Here is a 25050-nt window from a genome sequence, read left to right on the forward strand (position 1 = left end):
AGCCCTTGTATTAATCTTGACTTGTAAATAGAGTTTAAAACTGGGAAGCTTGGAATGGAAGTTTTACACTTGGTGGCCATTTTGAACACTACTTCAAAATGTAAAGAAACAGCAATTTTAAAAACTGGTCAATGTCGTGTCTTGTGCTCAAGGACAGTTTAGAACTTGTGTAGATTTTTTTACAACTTTTTTCCTACTTTGGCAATTCATTGTCTTAGATCATTTGTCTGTTGTATTTTGTGTTCTTTTTTTGGAGGAAGCCTTTTTTGAATTTGTGGAATTATTTTGTACGAAAAACAACCGTCAAAACAGAAGTCGATTGTGTTCTCAATTCAGTGTTCATCGTTGCTGTGTTCTGTAAATTATGACTTGTCCTCTTAATCGAATATGGGAAGCAAAAATAAAACTAAAAAATCATTTGTGTTACTTTGTGCACTGGATGCTGTAGATGAACAGTTAAAACAAGGGCTAGATTTGTAGCAGCAGAGTATTAAACTGTGCCTGTACATAAAGACGACACTTGTGAAACATCCGGCTCTCCTATATGCTGATGTATCAATATCTCAATAAAAACAAAACTTACCAAACCGAAACAAAGTATTGATTTCTGTAAAGTCTGAAGCGTTCATTGCGTTTTTTCCCTTTGTTCTGATGGTTGGACCATTTTTTCCCCGATGTCTGTCAAGTGAAGGTGGTCGAACCCAATGTTGGCACCCACTCCTCTTCAAAGCCCCAAAGTTACTTTTGTGGTGGATTTAAAAATATTGTGCTGGTAACAATCTTTTTGCCCAATGTCTGTATGCTGAAATCTACTCAGGGCCAAATAGCTTTGTAACATGATAGTTCTAGCACACCGGTACTGTTTAAGTTATTTAGGTGTGTGGTGTGTTTGACTTGAAACTTGAACTTGAAAAGAAGTAGTTGTGTTTTTATGAATATTAGATAACTTGAGCCGAGAAGAGTGGGTTCCGACATTGAGGTTTGCCACTTCACGCATGAACTTGACTGAAGCCGTGTCCAAAATGCTTTGTTCCAGCTCAAAATAAACTGTGTGTCTGTGGAAGCTGCCTGCTTCAGTGGCTTCATCAAATTCCATAGATGGATGTCCTGTATACAGCTGTAATGAAAAAATTTGGACACTGCCTTAGTTTCTGACCCAAAGGCGTCATGCATTTTACCCCCTTTGTGACTATGGAGCAAATGATGCAACAAGTTTCCTCGAAATTCTGGCTTTACTTGCGTTGTTCACCCCTGAGGTGTAACACACAGTCCTATGCAGGAAAGTTTCCTGGGTTAGCCAGAATTCCTTCTTGAAAGCCGTGTTGCGCAAGGACATCAAAACCAAAGAGGGTAATCAAGGCCTGGCTCTGGATTGCCGAATCCAGTCAAATTTAGCAGAATTGAATGATGCGTGAATTAGATAACATGAAAAAGAATGCATTAGGGGCCAATTTCATAGAGCTGCTTAAGCACAGAATTTGCTTAAGCATGAACAAACGTTGCATAATAAGCAAAGGTTACCAGCTCAAACTCTATGTGATTGTCATGCTAACCAAAAGACAGGTAAATACCATTCCCAAACAATATACATCACAAGACGTTTTGTTTTGTCTAGTAACCTGATTTGTCAAACAAGGTTTTTTTCACGCTTAAAAGAAATTTTTCGCATAAGTAGCACTATGAAATAGGCCTCGGACAATGCTGCTCGTGCACAAGTCTGACAAGCTGTGCCTTTGTCCGTCAAGCAAAGCGCAAGGCAGGATGGAGTGACGAAAAGGATTCGTATTCACTTTTATCAATCTGGCACATGACCTTGTCCTCTCTAGACCGTCAAAATTCCAAGACAAGATAGGGCAGTAAGAAAATGTGGCTGGATTTTATGGATGGCCCATTTTGGGATGCCTTCTCTCGGGATCAGTTACAGTATTCGTTTCAGTTCTGCATAGCATATCCACGCATCATGGTTCCTAGTTTTCGTAGGCTGTCAGACTAACACCACGGTCAAGTAGTCAGTCTACTGGCTAATTCCTCTTACGCCACACCAGTGTTGAGCCTACACATGGATGTCGGCATGAAATACAATCTGAAAGAATTGATTCTGAGACTCTTTTCTGAAACTCTTTTCTGAAACGCAATTTCAGAAAGTGCACATCTTCAGAAAACTGACAGCTACTCAAAAAACCCATAACATCATGACGTCATGCTTCATGCACGTGAGCTTTTCCAATGGCAGTGAAGGGGGATACGATCCATTTTACTCCATAGGAAAGCACACATGTAAACGAAGCCCAACGTCGTCATGTCTGAGGTCTGTTAACTGCCCTGCCAGATAGCTACAAAGACCTCTATTATTTCAAGTGAGGATCTGAGGACAAAAGATGTCTGCACACAGAAGTAATGAAGAAGATGTGTGGACTTGCCCGAGTCCTCACGTTTTTAGCATTTTGAGGTTTGAGTTACCCCTAGCAAAAGGAAGAGGAACAGTTGAGGAAAGCAACCAAAGTCCCGCCTAAACTAGTGTTCTTAGTTCAATAGAAATGAGTTTCTCACAAAGTTTTCTCAACTGCCCAAAAAGAAAGGAATGCCTACACTCTTTTTGCAATGCGAAAGTGTGGGCCTGTGCGTATAATGATGGTTTGCATCCATGCATGTATACCGCAGCTGAGCAAGCTTCACCACGGAAACGGCTGAGACCGAGCACGGCGTCACCCCCAGGGAGGAAGCCACCCACGCCTAGGAAAGCGGTAAGACATTCTCTGCGATTTCACCCGCCTTGGTTTCTGTAAGCCCTACCCTGCTACAGAGAACCCCCATCAGTGCTATAACCACGTACTGTGGATGTTTGCGGCATGCAAGCAGTCCAAACTTTCATGAGACATAGTGGAATAGTCATTCAAGTGATAGGTCGAAGAATGGTGGGACAGGATCTTAGGGGATTGGTGTATTTCAGAACTAGACTGCGCGTTCGTCGACGTTTATCCCCAAGTCCCTCATCGATTTCCATCAACACCAGTGGCATATCCAGGTTTTGGTTCCAGGGGCAAAATGAGTTTTTTTTTTCATGTGTACAAATTCCAAATCGGAACAAATTCATAATGTGAAACTTTTCTCAGCAAAATGGCATTAAATGTCATAGTTGTCATATTTCAATCCTAGAAAGTTCTGGAAAAGTCGTTTCGTTTCCAAATTTCTGTCGAAACCTTGTAGAGGTCCTTAGTAAGTACTGTCAGTATTATGCTCAGTGCATTAAATATAGATGTTCACTTTAAGCAATGCTTAATTCCATGTCTTTCCTTTGTCATAATGTTCACTGGCAGCCCACGCCAAGAACCACCAAGAAGCAGACAGCTAAGCAACAACAGAAGACAGCCACCCAGCTCAGCACCATCACGCTGACGTCGCAACCTCAAGCCACCCCCGCTGAAGAGAATCCTAAAGTGGCATATCCACTGACCACAGGTACGTACACTCTTTGCCCCCAGTGACGCAGGAATCCGAATGGAAAACTTCTCAAAGGCCATTAGAGGTTGCAATCTGAGAAGATTTGTGAAGCGTTTAGTTTGGTTTTAACCACTTCGTGCCGGGGCATTTTTCAACGTTGATGATGCTGGGCCGGCATGACTATCATTTTTTCCGTTTTCAAAATCCTTCAAAAATTCATCATTCCATTTAATGGTCTTTTATAGCCGCTCGAAGTAATCTTTAGGCACTACTCTAAGTTCACAGGTGACCTTCATTGACGCCCGAGTATTTCAGCCAGGCCTGCAGCCTTGTAAACAGAGCCCAGATTGTGCGGTGTTTTACAACTGTCTTTTGTTCACGAACCTGGCTCAGTGCACTGCTGACCTCTTTTCAATAGGGGCCAGATTAGCGTGCAGTGGTGCTGTGTGGCTCATCGCTGCGGTGGTGGAGCGCTTTTGTCCCCAGTGGTAATCCGCTTGCTCTCAATGCCCCAAACCCTGGTATACGGTTTCAAAATAACGCTACATTATCACCACTTTTGAGAGTGAAAAATGGCGGTAATGCCCAGCAGCCTGGTCTTTTGTTCGGAGTATGGTCTTTTGTTACAGGGCCCTGTTTCTTTTGTCCGAGTTCGGAGACCCCGGCCACGCATATAAACCATACGGCTCCGATTTCGGAGTCCCCGGCTGGTATTGGTTAGGAGTAAGTTTTAGTTTAATCTGATCCAGTTCTATCACAATGCCTGGCAAGTCCCTGCAAGTTTTCTCTCGGGTGGTCTGGTCGTGAGCCAAATATGTTATTCAAATTAACTAGGAAAAAAGCATTCCTTTATCATTGGTCACCATTAGTGGTGGCAGGTCTTATGAAAAGACTCGTTGTGGACTCGGATGTCCACTGTGCGCATGCCAACTCAGTCCATGCTAATATCTTGATGTTCTCCTTTCTTTCAATGTCGGCAGCTCAAGCTACTGTTCCATCTGGCAAGGCCACGAGTCAGCCAACGGTGAAGACGAAAGCGGCTGCAGCAGCCGCAGCCGCTGCCGCAAAGGCAGCAGCCGAGGCAGCAGCCGAGGCCGCAGCTGCCCAAGCAGCAGCAGCTGCAGCTCAGGCCATCAAGCCCCCGCCCCAGCCGGAGACACCTCTCTCCAAGCCCCCGGCCCCTGTCTCGCACTTGAGCCTCCCGGCCCAGCCCAGTCGGCCCAGCAGCAAGGCCGCCCCGCTGCCGGCCAAGTTGCAGAGTAAGCGGCCGCTCTTGTCACCACCAGCAGCTGCAAAGCAGGACGCCAAGCCGCCCCTCCAGTCGCCCCCGCCACTTCAGCCAGTGCAGCAAATGTCTCCGGTTGTGACTTCGCCACCGTCGCAATTACTGTCAACCCCAGCGCCGGATCCTGCAGTTACAACTCAAAAGAGTAAATATAACCACCCCAAGTCTTTCGACTACCGCTGTAGTTTTGTCCATCATAACTTGCAGCGAGTCCATCACAAGTCATCCAGTCAGCTGCTGAAAAACAAACTCACTTGTAAATGGTCCTGTGACTAGACTTGTGATGAACTTAACTACGTCTGTGTTTCTTATCATCTATCTATTAAATTGAATTCAGAAGTTTATTTTACTTACATTCTTTAATCATTCCTGCACTGGTTTTCTGATCAGTTTACGGTTCCATTCATCTCTATTCACGTAGATGATGTCTCCAAGCCCTCACTTCAGCAGCAGAAACCCAAAGTTCCCGCACACCAGTCCAAGCCAGCTGGCCTGCCCACACCACCCTCCCTCACTCCTGTGAAGCCCCAGTCCACGCCTGCCCAACCCAGACTGCCGAAGCCCCACCCCCGGGATGGAGCTGTCTCAGAACCCCCCACCCTCAAAGCGCAGTCCACCACACCGCCCCCTCAGGGAAAGCCCCAGTCGTCAGCCCAACCCCCCAGGCACGACATCAGCGGCGCCGTCCCCCATGGGGACTTGATGAACGCAGACCCCGACACAGATCCGGACCACCTCCCCCCGGAGGCACCCTCCCAGCCCTCCCCTCCCTTGCCCCTGGGGGGTCGTCATGAATCACCAGTGTACAGCCCTTCCATGCCCAAGCTGGAAAAGCCTGACCTGGTCCCTGTCAAGTTCATGATCGGCGATGACGAGGAAGAGGACGAAAAAGAAAAGAAGGCAGAGCAGCAGCCAATGCAAAATAATTCCCCCGTTTCCACGGAAACACCAGCCCTGCCTCCAACTCAGAGCACTACCCCTAAGGAACCCGTTAAACAAGGTGGGTATGAAAGCCTGTCAGAACTCCCATTGCACACATCTGCTAAGCATGAGGAAAATTTGATTAGCGAAAACCAGGTTACCAACCAAAGTATAGTGCATTGTTTTCTAACGCTTGTGACTGGTACCCACTTGACTCAGTACATAAATTCCCTAAAGTGCTTTTCTACAGGTGTTTCCAAAGTTACATTGAGAAGTAAAGTTAACCAAGGAATGTGCACAAATGGCATGTGTATAAAACTTAGTAAGAGTTGACTTTCCATGCTTTTCTAGTCCTGAAGGCAGAGTAGTTTGGCAGTTTGGAGACTTTTCGCCCTGTTCATTGTCAAGAATTACATGTATTTCATACACTTATTGGTTGTATGTTTTGACACTTTCAGCCCCTCCAACCAAACCCAGCAGTATGCCCTCAACGAAGAGCTCGGAAAACCTCAAAAAGTTAGAGAGAACAGCTCCAGGACCGCTGAAGAAGGTACAGAAACATTCCTTATTTTTTTTTTTTGTTACCACACCTGATTCAATATTGTAGACTGTCCGCTCAGCAAACCCTGGAACATCATTTGCAGTGGAAAGTGGCCTGTGTCATGTCTTTCTCTTCAAGTCGCAATTTTTCCTAGTTTATTCTGCAATAAGAGATGCTTAGTTGACAAGTACCCCTTTACTTTAATATGACAATTAGACCTTGTCACCAATCAAATGGCACGAATATGCTACAGATGTTCACATTTGCAGGTGTATACTCCATGCTAGTTGTCACAAATTTACAGGTATATATACATGAGAGAAATATGGAAGGGCTGCGTAGCACTGTGATCAGAATATTGACAAGAATATAATATCAAATCAGTGCTCTGTAATATGCGATTGCCGAGCTTTCGGTAACTGAGTACCTTCAGGGCAAGCAGATTCAGTTCTGATTCAGGTACATATACGTGTCGAGTGTCAACCTCAGGAAGATCGTCACTTGGTCAACCCCTTCACAATGGGATTATTTTGACTGCGACTGCTGGGCTGTGGTATGCCCTGAATGGAGGACTTTGTCCATCAGCAGGGCCCCTTTGAACCAGCAGCTGCATGGTGAATAGACTGTATGTGTGGTATGCACTAATCCTCACATTAAGGTGCTGTAGTAGCAGTCATCCGTAGCGAAGGGGTTAAACCAAAGAAGTTGGCTCTCATTCACATTTGCTGAACAGATTTCTTCGGCCTTAAGGATCGCATTCAGTATTGCATCTTTGCACAAACCGGATTTTGTTTTATTTCGATTTTTTGAAAATCTGTCTTTGCAGCTCCCTTCTCAAGACGTCAAGATCCAGAACGTGGGTTCCTGGTCCAACCTGGCCACGGCGCTCAACACGGCCAAGCCCAAGCAGGCTACGCCGGTGGTCAACCGCTCCACCAGCTCCAGCTTTGAAATGTTCCGGAAGGCGGCCCAAGAGAAAAAAGAACGAGTGAGTCCGTCTCTCCTCAGCCCCAGGCTGTCCTCAATTCTTGATCCACATCCTTGCAACTCTACTCCTCACAGTTTTACATCGGTCACAGTTCTAGGATTAGAGATAATGTGCACTTTCCATCCATTGTTGTAATGTGTCTGTCATTCATCAAAAGCCTTTTTTATTCGTACTTCAAAGCTTGCAGTAAGATATTCATAGTACGCTTTGAAAATTGGCAAGAGTAATTTAGACTTTGTAATAAAAAGCATAGTAATCAAAAGAACGCAAGAACAGGGTACAGAAATCGAGAGCATTTTAAACGTATTCGTCAATTTGTGTTGTTTTTGCTGCACCGTCCCCCCCCCGCACATTCAGGAAAGGGCCAAGAAGATTCAAGAGGAGATGAGGAAGAGCCAACGGGAGCAGGCAGAGAAAGAAAGACAGCGACAGGAGCGGGAGAGACTGAGGCAAGTCTAACCGCTTGGCTAAGCCCACTAGGCCTGAACGATTTCTGGTTTTACCAAAACTCTCACTTTCTGGAAGTTTCTGATCCATGACGTTTATGTGCAAAATTGTTTAAGACAGGGTTGAACAGGTTTCATTGGTAGATTCTGAAAGTGGAATTTGTCTCTACGATGTTTTTTTGTTTTAGGGGACATAGACCCTCCATTGCGACATTTGTCCTCGTGAACATAGTAAACATTTATATTTAGATATTTACATTTAAATATGAACATAAAAAATATTAGAATTGATAAAAACTGTTTAATCAAAAACACCAATCTCGATAGACTATGGCTAATTTCTATTCACGCCTGATTTTAGAGGAAAATCTAAAAAAAATTTTCAAGTGAAGTTCGCTTGCATGGCTAAAATAAAAAATTAGTTTGCCAATTTTAAGAAAGTGTTTGCACTTTGTTGTTGTTGGAGCCTGATGGAAGTTGTGATGCTTGTTTTTCTTCTGCAGGGAGAAGGAGGAAGATGAAGCATTGGAGAGGGCGCGACTGGCGCAGAAGGAGGACCAAAACAAGCAGCAGTCCCAGAAAGAGAGGGAGAGATTACGGGAGCAGGAGAGGCGGAAACGAGAAGCGGTCAGTCAGATTTTACCCTGTTTGGCTTCCGCAGTGGTCTTGGCCTCAGGATGCTAATTCTTGATAACATACCATACATAGAGGCCCCTATAATGACTCCATAATTAGATGAGCGAGCTTGCTTGCACTAAGAGGAGTTCAGCTTTTTTTTTCTAGCCAGGCTTTTTTTAGGGTACCAATTAGCAATTCCAAAATGGTTCATTGTCAGTCATCTGTCTTGTAAACATGTGCATGTCGAGTAGAATTCGCTTGTGAAGTGTGGCGGTCACGCATGCTAATTAAACATGCATTGCAGTGATTGGCCCAGCAGGACTACCAGTGTCAAATGGGAAGCCGGCATTTGTTTGAAGATATAAGTATTACACCAACCGTCTAATTTACATAGAGGAATTACACCCTCCCCCAAGACGTTAGTGTGGGCATGGTTGGAGAAAGAGCAAATACCCAGTTTCGCAAACAAATGCAGCCTTCACTTTTAATCATCTACGTCTTGGGTAGAGACTACTTCTGCAGAGGCATAAAAGTTTGATTTTCTTGTTGGGGGAGTTGGGGGTGTGGAGGGCACAATCAGCCTCATTTTCTGGAGTGGGGTCTGAAGTTGGTTGTAACGTTATTTTCAGGATATGGTGAATCATTTCTTTCCCTCTCATCTCTGCCACATTTTAAAAGTTCCAAAACCCAGTGGCGGAATATGCTCAAATTGACATATGCTCGACTGTTCTAAAGTTGCAGCATGGAGTTTGATCTGACATCATGAATATGCATTCATGTTTGCTTCCACGCTGAGTAGGAGCTAGCCTTAAGACCTGTGCCAAGTCTCTATTGCACACATCCTTTTATGTGATAGTTTTAAAAAAATGCAACGCATCGAAATTCAAAATAGGATTCTGAAGGCAACTTGGCTTCAGACTTGGAGAGTATACACAGGCTACGACAGGTAGATCTGTCGGAGAAATTCAGGTTAATGCTGATGTTCATTTTGTATGTATTATATTTTGCTGCTTTCAGATGGCCGGTGTCATTGACATGAATCAACAAAGCGACATTATGTCACAGTTTGAGGAAATGCTCTGATAGCTACAAAGAGGTCAGGACTCTTGGCTTTTTCCTCGTGTCTTCTTATTCCCAAAGACTCGGAAGTCAGACCCGAGATTGTAAGTGAAATATCTGCATCCAGAACTCAAGATACCATTGTTTGCTCTACGAGACAAATTCTGTACCCTAGAGTGGGCACTTTTCCCTTCCTTTTCATTGAGGCAAACAAGGATTTAGTCTTCACACTGCAGCCATCTTTGTCTGGTGTCTTGAGGCATACAACAAAAATGCCCCTAGAAGTGGATAGCTCCTGTGCAGGCACCAGCCTATTTTTTTTAATACATGGCTGGGGGCCTCATTGTGAGTGGTAATGTACTGATGGCACATTTGTGGACTGAGAATCCTACAAAGATGTTTTGAAGGGGCAGTTATTCAAGATTTCTTGTGGGAATCTTGGCCAGCCTTCTCATAAAAATGTTCCCCCATGAACAAAAGGAAAATCATGTTGCAATTTTAGAGCGCTGTTGATACATAAACATCTCAAAGATGAACCAATTTAACAACCATTAATGTATCTGGTTCGGGCATTGTCAAATATGTCAGCGATCCTGATAAACGTTTGTGAGGAAATTTTGTTATCTTGTCACTCTTGGCTGAAACAAATTTTAAAAAAACTGAGAATAGTTTTGAAGACGTCTTTACGAATGATAATAGGAAGAAGAAATACGACAATGACTGAAAGTACTTCCTTCTATTCCAAAAGTTTTGGTGTATTTTTGCACCAGAAGAGGCAGCTTTGCACTGATCTGCACTGTTGTAAGAATTTCTTAGTTGCTCTTTTGACAGAAATAAGATTATGAATGTTTGGGGGATGGAAATATAAAGATAAATCGCTGTCAATATGTCCCTCTCTGTAATCCTTGAAACCATGGCAACAGTCTTTTTTTCTTTAATTCTTGGTATTCAAGACCCTTACGGGGGCAAGAGGGTTTTCAAAATTTGTGTCTGCGTTCATCCATCTGTACGATTCAAAGATCACTGAAAATTCCCTTCCCATATATGAATTTGAACCGCATCTTTCTTGGTTTGGTTTTCTACATGAATACGATGAATGGAAAGGAAGCTTTCTGCCTAGCCTCAATGTTCATTGTTAGTACTGTACAAGGTATTTATGCAAAACTTGACAAATTGCTCAAAATATGTTGGAGTAATAATTCAGAGCAGTGCCACTTGCTAGTGTGGCCGACATCAGGCAGGGCAGAACTTTTTCACAACCCAATCATCAAATCATAACAATCCATGAAAAGAGTTGGACCTTAATGCAGTGCAAGCTGGACTGGTGAACGAAGCGAGATTGGATTTACTCTCAGAAATTCACACTGAAAGGTGTGGAGTTGCTGCAAGGGGTTTCATGTATAAGGAAACTGTGTACAGATGTAATCAGAGTGATTGAAACACTATTTATAAAATTGCTTGTTGGTGTATAACAAAACTCGCCTTATTTATGTATTGTACTGTGTACAGTAAGAACATTGATTCCATCTGGGTTTTTTTCTAGAAGTTTCTTTTTTTTTCATGGGTGGTACTGGGTTAAAAAGAAAAGACTGAGAAAAGCAAGAGTCTGGTCTTCAGTGGCATAGACTAGAAGACGGTATGATTGTGTTTCTTTTCTTGTCTATTCTCTGTCACGCTGCACTGAGGCATTGTGGGATGCAAAGTGCCACATTCCTTGTTTCCAGAGTCACTTGAGCACTCATCAAAGCGCCCTCTCTTGATATGACTGGGAAATCGGCAGGCAAGATAAATCAGTGATGTTTGTAGGCAACCACTGTGGATCAAAAGTTCATTCATTTTTTAAAAACTGTATTCCTTAGGTTTGTTACTTGTTTCACTCAGTAGGATACCAGCTAGTTTTAAGAATTTTCCCATTGTCATTTTTTAATCCAAGTTCAGATTTTGTCTGTGACAAATTCAGATTGACAGTTGTTCCGCTGTGATAGCACGGTCCCTTGCCAGGGCCTGTCAGGCACTGAGCTGAGTGCTCCAGAGCTTAACCCATAAAACACGTCAAATGGTATGCCAGAAACAGCATATTAGATCTTGCACCAATTAACCCACATCCATTCTAGCCTGTACAGTTTCTTAACTATGCATCGAAAAAAACTTGCATGTGCCCCAGATGGTTGTTGTATAGCCTGGCACCTCCTTAGAGTAGTGTGGTGCCCTGGCTGTGAGCAGTGACTATGCTCAGGTTGCCCATAGCAGCCTGCACACCAGACCATCAAGGATACAGCCTGACCTCAAAACCACAACCCTTCAGCTCTACTTAATGTGGAACCGTCTTTGCCTTTGCATGGCATGGCAACACAGTGATGTAACAGTTGACTGAAAAAAGGAAGGAAAAAAAGGACTGACAACTTAATCTGCTTTGTATGTATATAATGCAGGTCAAAGGGTAACTGACATAAATTTGCATAACTTATGAATAAAAATAAAAGAGTGACAATGGCTGTTCCAAGAGTATTTAAGTAAAAAAGTCAAATAAGCCAAGTGTTATTAGTTAATTATAATTTTTATTAAGTTCTGAGTTGTTTAGGCAGGCAATATGTGTATAGTGATCAAATTTTAAAAAATTAATAAAAACAGTGATTAAGTTTGTGTTGAAAGATTTTGAGAAATGAACAACTTTCCATTAATTTTAAGGTATTCTCAATTTGTAATTAAGAATCAAAGCATAAATTGTGATGCAAAAAAAACAGAGGAGTCAAATTTTCATCACGACTGTATTTCTTAAAAAGATACTTTTGCACGCATGATGAAAGACCAAACTCAAGTTGTTTAGAAGTAGATAGGAAAGTTAGTTAGACTCTTTCGCTAACCGAAATATGGTAGGGGAAAAAAGGTTGGGGGGGGGGGACTGATACTTGATGAAATCCAATCTCTGTCACAGTTATGTTCATTATGAAAAACTAGTTCATCGTTACTATAAACCCCTAACCTCCAGGGTGTATGGAAAATCATATCGATTTGGGACTGTGAGGGATAGCTATAAGACATCAAAGTCGGCTCTACATTGAATTTCCCGAATAAACACATGCCATCATATCACAAAGCCCAAAAACTAATTTCTGGAATCCACAAACCAGCAGAGACAGGTGGATAAATAAGACAAAGACAAGTGAGTAGGAAGGCTTCCGTTTTTGTTTTGCTCGCCTTCGAGGGTGAACAATATTTGTTCTGCAAACAACATTTCCTAGCTTGGCGATGTTACAGTTTTTAGAACGAGAACTACCGGTATGTACAATGTAAATAATATGTAAAGTTGTGTGTGAACAAGAGGTACGGTATGAATGGTTGCAAAGAGGTTTTACAGTAATTGAATTTCGAAAAATTCAGCGAGTCGAAATTATGAGAGCAAGTGTCTGGGTTGGAGTTGGTTTTTGGTTCTTTTTCTTCCCAAGGATAATTCTAATTTACCAGAATTCAGTATAAACAGTGAGTCTCAGTCATCAGTTTCATGGCTTGGCCATTGTATTATCTTCCATGGCTCAGAGTTTCAACATTTTTCTTGTTTTCAGCCTTGTTCAAAGAGCTCGATACATTGTAAAATAATGTGGAATACCTTCTGTATTTTGATACCTAAATCTTATGTGGCACAATCTTATAATGTGTTTCCTCCATGAGACGAGAGTCATAGTTATTGTCAGTGCAGCTAATATGTTCATGATCTCACTTTGATGTACTAAAGTAGATATTTCCAAACAGGTCACTTGGGAGACATTTTGTGGTAAATTTTTCAACATTAGGGAGACATCGGTCATTAGGGAGACATGTCTCCCTAATGCTCCACTACCGAAAGGAGGAAATTTTTAATGTCCACATTTTAAGAGATGACAGATTAGGCTCTGCAGGGAAAACATGGAAAGTTTGGTTAAGATCGGATTAGGGAATATTGAATTATGGGACGGTAAAGTTTAAAAAATTTTGTGCACGTTCCTATGGGAATGTCTGCCAAGTGACCCATTTTCAGTAATGAAATAATTTCTGTTATCAGTGCAAGATAATCAGTTTACCAGGATATGTTCACAAGGTTGTAATTGTTGCAAATAAAAGTTGCTCGGATTTTTTTCCCAGAATGTCCATATACTTGGAAGTGATGGCATCATGAATTAGTGTACGGTACCTTTGAAAATGCTCAATATGCATCTAGGTAATCGTTGAGTCCCATTTGATGAAGTTTAAATTTGTAAGGTTTTAAATTATTTTTTTCTCCTTGTCATTATAGAACTAATGCCATCTCAGTGAATAGTTTTCCTACAGTACTGGCAAAACTGCCTTTGTGTTTCATTGCTGTTGACATAATTCATTTCTTATTCAAGGTGATGTTTATTTGAATTTGAGAATTGGTCTTATGAATCATATTTCAAATGTCAAAGTATCTGGCAAATTGCAGAGTGTAATTATCAACAATTTCTTTCCAAGTTTGGTTGTTACCTTTATAATGTCCTTTTTTAAGTTCTGTTATATTTATTTGTCATTTTATGAAGATTCTCCACCTGGAGAAAGAAGGGCAAGTTGACAATAAAGTATTTTGTACATCAGATCTTAAATCTAACTCCTTTTTTGTTTGCCCTGTGTTTTTTGTGTTTGTTGGTTTTAAATTCTTTGCAGAGAGGAAACAAACTTTGACCGTGAATATTTTTCATTGTGTTCAAGATCTGCATTTATCATAGATAATCAAAATGTACTAGTTTTGCTCGGAAATTATTTATGAGTGATTTGAAAATTGCAATTCAAAATTAATTATTTTGCAAGGCTAACCCCTTGCGGTTCTTCACAAAATTTTGACTTGAAATTTCATTCAGATTGAGATCTTCATGCATCATAGATGATCGAAATGAACTTCTTTTTGTTCAAAGACTATATCTGAGTCATTAAGAGAAAAGTCAAATTTTGGCTAATATTAATCATTGCAATGCTAACCCCTTGCAATTTTATCCAAAATTTTGACTCATGAAATTTCATGCAGATTATGATCTTTATGTATCATAGATGATCGAAATAATTTTCTTTTTGTTCAAAGGTTATTTCTAAGTCATTAGGAGAAAAGTCAAATTTTGGCCCAAATTTAATCATTTTGCAAGGCTAACCCCTTGCAATTTTATCCAAAATTTTGACTCTTGAAATTTCATTCAAATTATGATCTACATGTATCATAAATGATCGAAATGATGTTTTATTTGTTCAGAGATTATTTCTGAGTCATTAAGAGAAAAGTCAAATTTTGGCCCAAATTTAATCATTTTGCAAGGCTAACCCCTTGCAATTTTTTTCCAAAATTTTGACTCTTGAAATTTCATTCAAATTTAGATTTTCATGCATCATAAATGATAGAAATGTCCTTTTTTGTTCAAAGATTTTTTCTGAGTCATTTCGAGAAAAGTCAAATTTTGGCCCAAATGTAATAATTTTGCAAGGCTAACCCCTAGCAGTTTTTCCAAAACTTTACCTCCTGAAATTTCATTCAAATTGATATCTTGATGCATCAGAGATGATCGAAATGAACTTCTTTTTGTTCAAAGAGTTTTTATGAGTTATTTGGAGAAAAGTTAAATTTTTGCTACCATAATACGGACGGGTCAAAAGGCGCCCTCGCGTATTTTCAGAGAGTATTTTTTTCTTTTATTCGATTACAAAGGGTAAGCCTTGCATTTTAATTTAAATTTTGTCAAAACAGGACTTTTTAAAAAAGGCTCAGAAATTTATTTCAAGATGATTTCAACTCTTCTGATAATTCCAGATAATTTCGTATGCAAGTCAGACCAATTTAAAATTTTCACCCACAATTAAAAAAACTAAACAAGGTTGGCCTTGCCTTTTAATTTGAAATTTCGTCGAAACTTGAATTTTTTCTAAAAGACCTGAGAAATTTATTCCATGATTAAGTTCAAATTTTCTGACACTTCCGAGTAAATTTGCAATTTAGACCATATTCCAATTTTCACCAAATTGATAAAACTACTAAACAAAATTTGTTAAAAATGGGCCGTTTCTAAAAGACCTCAGAAATGTACTTGCAATGGGCATGAATTCCAGGTTTTCTGACACTTTGATGTATTTACAAACCGTCGGGATTCTATGAGGGGATGGATTTGTGCCTGGCGGGTAGATGCCTCCATCCAGGACGCTGAAAAAAGGGACACGCAGGTTGGGGGGGGGGCGGAGGAGAGCAAAAGGGTGAGGATTTACACTGCCAAGGAAAATGCACTGAATGCCAGCACTCGGCCGATTTACTGTCTCGGGTCCGGAACCCGGCCTGTAAAAACAAAACAGGCACTGGTCGTGCAGCCCACGTGGTCCAAGATTGACACGTAAAACACATAGAATACGTGCCTAGTAAACAATTCAACTTAGTGATTAGGGCTGGAATCTACAACTGCAGGAATTCTGGACAGCAAAATTGGAAAAATAACTTCCTTTTAATATAAAACCTCAGATAATTTATTTTATCGCTTTAAAATTTCATACCATCACAAACTACACATACAAAATTAAAATAAGTTAGAGTTCGTTTGTTAAGTGTGACCGCCATACAGCGATCAACTAGTAGTATAAGTGAGTAAAATGTGCACATTTTTGTAAACGGCGATAATCGGCAAAATCAAAGCAAATATATGAGAAAAATCTTCAAATGGATAATTACAAAAACAGTGTATTCTTAGTTTCGTCATTTGGGACCTCCCTTACTCTTATATTGCTTCATGACAATTTGATGAACTTATGACCATTTCAATATTTCACCAAAAACTGACGACAACCTCATGGGATTTTTGTTAGCCTTGCAATTAAATTAAAATTTGACAAAAGTGGATTTCTAAAAGAGTTCAGAAATATACGTCAAGATAAAATTCGTGCTTTCTCACACTTCACTTTTAGTTAAAATTTTCACCAAAAAATTTAAAACTAACTTGAAATACTTGCTGTTTAACTAAAATTTTGTGAAAAATGGACTTTTTCCAAGAGATTTTGAATTGATTGTGTAAGAAAAGGGGGACTATAGGGGCATAATGCACAGACACTTCCCACCAAACAATTTCTTCATCCAACACCACTTCTACCACCACAAAGCATTGCAAACAGAAGTGTTATCCCACATCTTATTCATTTGCTTCTGAATATTTTAGACACTTTTTTGGGGGGGAAGGGGCAACATGTCTCTTTCACTCTTGCAACTGCTTCTGTTATTTCCTGTCCTTTTTTTGCTGCCACGGTCCTTCCTGTCAGAGGAGTCTTTAGAGTGTCTTTCACTATGACTACTGTCTCTTCTGTCATCCCCTTTGTCATTCCTTCTGTCTTTCTCGTTTTTGATTTGCGATGTGTCCCTGTCTTTGGAATCATGATCTTCCAAAGAGCTCTTATGTAATTGCTTGTCATGGACGTGTTTTGACAAATGACGATCATGGGAATCCCTATTACGATCCTGTCTAGCGGATTTGAATCCAGTGCGTCTGTCATTGTTAGAACTATCATATTACTGCTGCCCATGACCGTTTTAGCTTCTCCCAGATCTTGAGATGTCCCCTTTCTTTCTTGATGCTGCGACCAAGTCCTCTGTGCCTATCGCTGTGAGGCAGCTTGCGGTCATCGCACACCTCGCGTCCTCTCTCATCTTCACTGCTTGAATCCCTCCTGTTTCCTCTACGTTCACCTCTGTCTCCCCTGCCACTCTGGCATCTCCATCTGGACTTCTTCCCCCGATGATGCCCATCACCTGAGCTCTCCTTGCCTCTGCTGGTGGTACGTTCCTGCTCTCCCTTGGCCCTGGGAACTTTTTCTTCTCCCTGTGGTGCTTCTCCGGTTCATTCTCCAATGAGCTGCTGTCGCTACGCCGTCGCCTCTTGCAGTTCTTCTTCTTACATAATACGAACCCAGAATATTTCTTCTCCATGCCGTTCAGCTTCCTAATCAATACAAAACAAAAAACAGGGTCACTTTCCAAGGAGGAATATTCTCATCGACGTCTAGGTGCCATATTTTACATAACAGAATTTATTTTCAAATCCAGCCAAAAGCAATCACAGATTTTTTATTTTTGCCTTGCAAACTGATTCAATTATCACTACACAGAAAACAGTACTGACACAGCCTGTGAACAAGCACAGGTGTGGCACCTGTATTGCTCATGTGCAACCATTTCACACTTATAAAACAAACTAGCATCAGTCTGTCCTGGGTAGCGAGTCATGTGAATGAAGAGACTCCTCTCCAAAGTTGTTCACTTGAGGAGTTTCTTCTTTTGTTTCTTGGTCAACAAATTCAAGAAAGCTTCTGGGCTCAGGTCAACGGCTGTCATCAGAGTCATCACCACCAATTAAATCCTAATTAGAAAAAAAATAACCCAATCGTAAAAGAGCTTAAAATGTGTTACAAAAACGTGGTAAATGAAAGGTGAATTGAAAGCCTTGTGTGTTTTAGTTTCAGATAAGGTGTCTGAATCACTTGGCTGCGGCCTGAAGTACACACAACTCTATGGGAATTGGCTGTAGCCACTTCCATAGAGTGGTGCATAATTTCAGCCCATAGCCAAGTAAACTTGGACACAGATTGACACACAAATCAAAGCCACTGCCTTGATTTGTATTTTTTGCCAGCTTTGACAATAAACTGGGCTGCGTACCTCTTGGTCCGTTGGGATGTGCCCCGTCTGGTTGCATCTCACACACTGTATGTTCTGCACCACCAGATGCCTTGGTGTTACCATGGTAATCACAGACCTCATCAGTCAGTAAAATCTATCTAGTCTCTGGGGGGCTTTACCAAACAAGGGATAACTCAAAGTCAACAGTCTTCTTCCATCTTTGTTAGTTAAAAACCTTTCTGACCTGTCAGAATGAAAAAGCAAAAAGAAACTATTCAAGTGAAAAGCATTTAAATTTAGCACATGTTCTTGTTTCAACTCGACTATGGTTTCACGTAAGATTTTTGAAAGTGTAGGCACTACATTTTGAAAATCAATCAATATCTTCAGGGCTTTTTTTCTGTCGACTGAAATTTTTGAACTTTTGAATAAGTTTCGATTTTTTTCTGTTATCAGTCTGATGCAACAAGGCAATAGTAAAGAATTTTCACTCCTCGGGGGGCAGGTATGGGGGTCAAAAGGCTATTCTTTGTATGCTCTTGAAAATGAAAGAAAAAAATCACCGGCAGAAAAGATAACTGCAAGAATAAACAAAGTTGTTTATGAAAGTACTTTGTTGAGTACAGTTGTATGCTCACCTTTGACGCCCAGTAAGGTGATTATCTTGGTAAGGTTAGTAAAAAACCCACTTCCCGGGATACCAGCCCCGCATGCTTACGGCAATTAGCGAGCCCATCACTGGACAGACTGGTGTTACCCTGTGGTTGCAGGGGCACCATCTGCCACTGTCCAGTCCGCCCTCCCGAAGGAGAGTGCCCTTGCCTACTCACGCGCGCCCCCTCACCCCTGGGATGGTGAGAAGACGTACCAGCATCTTGCTAACCATCAATGATAACAGGGCCATGCTCCTATGGAAGAGGTCCGCGGCCCTCGACACGAGGAACACAACTAGCTGCATCTTTTCCGGCGAGCAGAAACGTTGGTAACGCTAGACTCATGAACTGCCTGGCCCCTTCCGCACATCTCGCATTGAAAACCCCAGGACTCCAACTGGAGTGAGTTCCAATTTCAAATCGATCTCCGCACCCACCTAAGCCCTAACGACACAGGGATATAGGAGATCCCATAGTCTCTGCACATCTCAGAGGGATATAACAGATCCAACTGAGCCTGAAGGAAAATAACCTATAGTGAAAGTTTCAGCTTCACTACTAAGAAAATGTCCCTGAAGGAAGTTACCTATGCCCTAAAGATGATCTTTAGCTGGTGGAGTCTTGCAGCAGGGACGGATCCAGGGGCAAGTTCCCTAATCTTACTCTACACAATTTTTCCTGAGTGGACCATTAATTTGAGTTAATTTATTTTCATAGGTGCCAATAAGATATTTGATGCTGTTGCCATGACAATCGTCGTATACATTCCCTCAAAGAGAAAACTATGGCTTCAGATAATTTTAAAATGCAAGCTCCCCAAGGAGCTGAGTTATAGTTGCCCCCCTTTCATTGCCACCAAAGATCCGCCCCCAGATGGACATAGGGATATAGCAGATCCCATCATCCTTGCTGGTCTTGCTTGGGGGATGTAGGGATATAGAAGATCCCATCACCCATCTTGAGGACATCTGGATATAGATGATCCCATAGTCCTTATAGAATGACACTCAGTGCAGGAAATGCCCAATTTGAGCCGATGACCTATGAGAGACCACCACCCTGCACAACCACAACACATAGCCCACCACCACACAATCACAGCATGCAGCTGAACCACTCTGGGAAAACACTGAACTGACTTGAATTAATGCATTTCACTGCTAACAAGGAACCTTGGACAACATCAGAAAAACCAATTTCAAAATTCCACACAGTGTTTTCAAAATCGATTTTCATGAACCAATTACATGTAGTCAACCATTTTTCTCCAATTTTTTTCCTCTTGAGCAAAGGTGTCAGGGTAGCAACCAAATTCCCGAAATTACTCAAAAAATGCTTTCAAGAAAATTTCCCTGGATGGTCCAGAAGCAAACCTGAACAAAAACATTTCAAGTTTGCTTGGATATAAAAATGGGGGGTTACTTTACCAGGCCTAGTTAGTATGATCCGGGGTTCTTGTGCATGTTCACACCTGTAAGAAATGGTGACTTCACCTTATGAACATGCAAGTCGTGATTTCCCCGGCCTCTACTTGGGATGACCCATGTCCTGTTGTACTGTTTCAACCAACAATCCCCTTGTCAAAATCGGATGAATCCTGCGATCCGGGGGTCTTGTGCATGTTCACAGCTGCAAAAAATGGTTACCTTACCTTCGTGAACATGCAGTCTTGTCCCCCGGCCTCTACTTGGATGGTCACGCCTTCTGAAACAAAATTAAGCAAAAATAATTTTTAAAATGAGACATTTGAGGGGTGAAAGGACACTGTATTGTGCATGATGGTTGAATTGGTTTGAAAAAATGTTTTGGGTAATAGCTTACCTTATACCAAACTGTCTTTTCTTCACTGTTTCAGCTCAATTGTCATAGTAGACTGTGGTTCCTATAGAAATGGAAAGAATCCTTTTACTTCATCAGACATAGATGAGGAAGAAACTTACCCACTTAGAAAATCCAGAATGTATTTAAAAACCAAGGTTTTTGATGATAACTTACCTTAACCAAACTTTATTTTTCGTCATCTCAACTTTTTTCAGCTCACTCGTCACAGAAGACTGTTGTTTCTATAGAAAAAAAACAAATATTTTTTTCACTTTATGTGACATTAATTGAAAAGTAATAAACTTATTCAGTTTGGAAATCAAGGAAAGTATGTGTAAAACACTATCTTAACCCTAACAGTCCTCAGTCCTCCAACAGGTGAAGGATTGAGGACTGTTAGGGTTAATAGTAGGACCACAGAGTTTGATACCGCAAGCATAGGTCACATTTTGAGTGCTGAAACACATGTCCGTGTCAACAAGGAACAACACCGTACAGCTAGATATCTAGGTACAGTATTGTAGAAATCTTTTTCTGTCAATTTTTATCAGGTTCTAGTAACATCTTTTGGGGGTTAAAATATTCAGCACCAAAAATTGAACTGAAAGGCTGTTCTTTCTTAGATACACACAAACTGTGTGAATAGAAACTAGGTTGCAAAACAGTCTGATAAAAAACCACGTCTTTGGATGTTTTTAAATTTCATTTCGTGCATCAAATATGATACAAATATTGACCACTTCACCTTGGGAAATGACACCAGATCACCATTAAGAGGATTCAAATCGAATTTAAGCGGTGACTAATTATTTTGATATATTAAAAGGTTGTCTATTTAAAAGAGAAATTAATTGAATATTTACCTGCACTAGTCCAAACTTCCCCTTCATGAAATGACTTAGCTTACAAGTAGCTCTGAAGAGTGTGCAAAAGTTGCAAAACAGCATATACACACAATACCTATGGTCATGGTTTAGTTCTTTGGTTGCTGCAGGCATAAGCATTTCTATCAAGTATGGTTCTTTTGGACTGGAAGGCAAGACGCCAATGGCGAATGTCATATGTGACTCGCTCTACAGGTCACTCAAAACACAGAATCTGAGGGTGAAGTGCTATGAAATGAACATTATTTGTAAAATCAGTAATACTCACCTGGATATTCCTTGAGGCTGAGAGAAAGTAGCTTCTACAGGACCGATTCCAGACATTCAGTCATTTTTTTCTCCCATACACCACTAAGAATTCTTGAGGTCTCTTCCTCACAACTGTCCTTTCATTTTCTCCAAGAGATCTAGTCTCTTTTCCAACACTGCAGCTTCTGTCATGTCCATGAAGTCCTCCTTTTTTAAATTCTCAAAGTCAAGATTCAGAGTCCGCTGCTGCAGAGGTTAATATTGATTTCCCTTCTTTGCTGAAGACTGTCCAAGGAGCCTGCACAGTTCTCATTATATTGGGGGCCAAAGTTGGACTTCAAAGAACCCTGACCATGGAACTTGCCAATTTGGAGGCATTTTTAGGGATTTTTTAAATAACCTTTGCATTTTTTTAAATTTCAAACGAGCTCAGGAAATGCCATGTTGATTCTTTTAAGACAAAAGAGCACATCATGTGCAATGAAGCACATAAGCAGAAAGAAATTTTTCAGTCTTTTTCAGCATTTAAACAGATCAAATTCCTCACTCTAATCAGGAAAGTGGTAATTGGTCAAGTTATGGTTTATGGCTACAGGTTATTTGTTAATGGAGGTTATAAAGGTTTGTGGTAGAACCATGCAGGCTGTTGATTATGTGTGGTTATGAAAAGAACCCAGTTAAGGGTTGAGGTTAATGGTTAGTGGTTAAAGGTGGTTGTTATTTATTACTGCATGGCTGGGATGGGGGTTAGTCAAGGTTCGCATGCATTGTTTTAATGGCTATGAGGAAATGATCTAAATATACTGCTTACGAGCTTGGTATATAGTAATGCTAGATTGATGCACAGTGACTAGTGAAGCTAGTAATGCACAAATAGCTTGTGTTTCAGAACAGCTCTATGTGACTTTTAAAAGACATGTTGATGATATCCCTTTTTAAGTGGCTAATAATCTGCTGCAAGGGCCAATTAGTGATATCCATACATGGAACTCTCACCCCAACCTAGCCCAGGTTGGACGACGTCTACATTGCATTGCGAATGACGTCCAGAGGGTATGAAAGTTCAGACACTGTGCGAAATTTTTTTCAACACTTTTTCTCACATTTTTACCCGACGAAGACAGCTAAAAATGTCGTTAACAAGTGCCTTGTATCCTGACTTCCATAAATGCTGTGTTGAAATTACTAAATACGCCTGCGAACAACGTATTTTGGAGAAAATTCTGCGAAACTCCACACTTTCCGTCGCGATTCGTAAATTAACGACCTATGTTCGTGCGTTAGTATGCATTTGCGCGTGCGCGAAATGGCCTCCAAGCTCAGCCCACATTCTGTCAGTTATGCATGTTGTCTAGAGGTCTAGGTCTTCGCTCCGTTACAAATACGTGGAGACGCGTAGGCAATAGACCTAGGCGTACCTTCGCAAGCCCGTTCGGACACGGCCTCATCTGCGACTCATCATACCCGCAGCTACTCCGCGCATGCGTAACGGGCACCCGTTATCATGCATTTCTCGCATGTGCGAGAGTAGGCCTACCCGTGCTAGACCACGTAGCTGTATGGCTAGATAAACGTGTAGGCCTACTGTACATTATGTCAAGTACATGAATGTAGGTCGCGAATCGCGACGGAAAGTGTGGAGTTTCGCAGAATTTCCTCCAAAATACGTTGTTCACGGATGTATTTAATATATATGTATTTAATGTATGTATAATTTCAACACAGCATTTATGGAATTCAGGATACAAGGCACTTGTGAACGACATTTTGAGCTGTCTTTGTCTGGTAAAAATGTGAGAAAAAATGTGTTGAAAAAAATTTCGCATAGTTTAAGGACTTTCATACCCTGGACGTAAGTCGAAATGTAATGTAGACATCGTCCAACCTGGGCTAACCCCTACCAAACCTTGCCTATGGTACGAAGTGAACGAATCACAGTCGAAATTTAATTTTGTGCAAAACAAAATTGGTGTTTCGAACCATAATTATTTCAGTTTACTCTTTACAACAGTCATACTATGCTACTTCCACCTACAAGGTTCAAAACTGCTCCATCATTCCACTCAAAACCAGGAGACTTACTTTGAATGTCGAGATGGCGTTGCCCGCGAATTTATGAATACGCGCCACCCCACGTGTTGATTTCATTGTAATGCAGTTACATTGGTTCCCGTTCCTGTATTCACTCGTATTTTGAATTCATTGCGGCGGAAACCAGTCATTGCGCAGTTGAAATTCGATGGAGTGGGTAACCATTTTGCAGGATAAAAGTTGAAATAGGCCAGTACTTTTATTTATTTATTTATTTATTTATTTATTTATTTATTTATTTATTTATTTATTTATTTATTTTTAATTTGTTGGATTATAACCCACAGCACCGAATAATAAAATTTTACAAAAAAAGAAATAAAATAAAACGGAAATCTGAATTTTACACACGTAAGATTTACATCTGGGTTATGAACAGCGCCCCCTGAGTGTAGTTACCGGTGTTATCGCAGAAAGGAAAGTATCTTTCACTACGTGTATAAAAGGTGCAAGCTCTGGCCAGTTCAACCTAGGCACCGTACTTGATACGTCCTCGAAGTTTCCTGGAAAACAGTTTACGACTGATTTTTAAGGGTTATTTATTTCATCCCACCTCCAACCCTGGCAATGTTTGTGCATGTTTGTCAATTTAAAAATGGCTCGCATAATGACCGAGAGGAAAATTGATATGTGCGCAGTCGACAATAAAGATGCATGGTACGGTATACATAATCCTCCAATTTCTGAAAAGTTAGTGAATTGTTTTTTAATCATTCAAAAGTTTTTGATATCGAAAACAAGAACTTGGCATTTTCAGGTTATATGTCTGTTTTTAATACAGCCAGTATAGGGGACTACTCGAGGTGCAAGAAACTCTATGACGGCGCCCCCTCGTGAAATGGACTGCCAAGCTCTCGCCAAAATGCCACATTAATTCTAATCAACTTTCTCACAAATAATGTTGGAAGCGTTATTGTGGAATGTTTTAAGCAGTCCACTTGGGCTAAAAGTGAAGAATAACTCCTTCCATAACACCAATACCGAAGGTTTATATCAACAGTGAATGAGAAAATGTGTTATTGACAAGTCTTCCTACCACGATGGTTTTTCAAATGAGTTTTTAAAGGTCAATTGCAAGGGAAATTTCTGTAAAACACATCTCGTCACATTCATTTGGGAAACCACTGTGCAGTGCATAACTTTCTTTGGTGACTTTTTACGAATACTATCCAAGTAAATGGTCACAACTCTTTCAGATAATGATACATTTTTATTGTTCTATTTTTTCGCCGATACAGATTATTCAATACTAAATCTTTAGTACAAGATCTTTTGCCTGTCAGCTATCAAGTAAAGCTACAGACTTGCCTCTTCTTTTGTTTGTTTGTTTGTTGGGGTTGTTTGTTTGTTGGGGTGTTGGGGTGTTTGTTTGTTTGTTTGTTTGTTTGTTTGTTTGTTTGTTTGTTTGTTTGTTTGTTGGGGTGTTTGTT

At 40.8% G+C, this 25050-nt stretch overlaps 2 protein-coding genes across 11 annotated transcripts in view; one reads left to right on the forward strand and one right to left on the reverse strand.

Moving 5' to 3' along the window:
* The window catches only part of brd4 (bromodomain containing 4), a 35601-nt gene extending 21702 nt beyond the window's left edge, over positions 1-13899 (forward strand). For all 6 annotated transcript variants that reach the window (XM_087143108.1, XM_087143109.1, XM_087143111.1 and 3 more), the window contains 9 exons: positions 2662-2744; positions 3318-3459; positions 4422-4871; positions 5148-5726; positions 6106-6197; positions 7015-7176; positions 7534-7629; positions 8130-8249; positions 9258-13899. In XM_087143108.1, the coding sequence (XP_086999234.1) occupies positions 2662-2744; positions 3318-3459; positions 4422-4871; positions 5148-5726; positions 6106-6197; positions 7015-7176; positions 7534-7629; positions 8130-8249; positions 9258-9323 (1790 nt within the window). In that variant the 3' untranslated portion in view covers positions 9324-13899. The remainder of the gene's footprint in view (positions 1-2661; positions 2745-3317; positions 3460-4421; positions 4872-5147; positions 5727-6105; positions 6198-7014; positions 7177-7533; positions 7630-8129; positions 8250-9257) is intronic.
* Positions 13900-15744: 1845 nt separating this feature from the next.
* LOC110975839 (uncharacterized) lies at positions 15745-23651 on the reverse strand. Of its 5 annotated transcripts, none has more exons than XM_087143556.1 (7): positions 23612-23651; positions 21549-21827; positions 20571-20638; positions 20397-20457; positions 17962-20279; positions 17564-17662; positions 15745-17245 (listed from the first exon to the last, which is right to left on the reverse strand). In XM_087143556.1, the coding sequence occupies exons 6-7, from the start codon at positions 17644-17646 to the stop codon at positions 16837-16839; spliced, it is 492 nt and encodes a 163-aa protein (XP_086999682.1). In that variant the 5' UTR covers positions 17647-17662; positions 17962-20279; positions 20397-20457; positions 20571-20638; positions 21549-21827; positions 23612-23651; the 3' UTR covers positions 15745-16836. The 5 variants fall into 5 exon arrangements, with proteins under 5 accessions (XP_086999682.1, XP_086999681.1, XP_086999684.1 ...); XM_087143555.1 differs by lacking the exon at positions 23612-23651 and adding an exon at positions 22633-23117; XM_087143558.1 differs by lacking the exon at positions 23612-23651 and having other exon boundaries at positions 17962-18166; positions 20227-20276; positions 21549-23117.
* Positions 23652-25050: the final 1399 nt, after the last annotated feature.

This window comes from Acanthaster planci, linkage group LG11 (assembly GCF_054643075.1).
Source record: "Acanthaster planci isolate LZ-2023a linkage group LG11, COTS_SCS, whole genome shotgun sequence".
Taxonomy (NCBI): Eukaryota; Metazoa; Echinodermata; class Asteroidea; order Valvatida; family Acanthasteridae; genus Acanthaster; species Acanthaster planci.

What these genes read in the sequence shown, in the direction of transcription:
- LOC110975839 (XM_087143556.1), bottom strand. Translation starts at nt 17,646, where the DNA reads ATGACTCTGATGACAGCCGTTGACCTGAGCCCAGAAGCTTTCTTGAAT. An exon ending in CAAAAGAAGAAACTCCTCAA is followed by an intron (nt 17,246 to 17,563) that starts GTGAACAACTTT and finishes TGTATTGATTAG; the next exon opens with GAAGCTGAACGGCATGGAGA.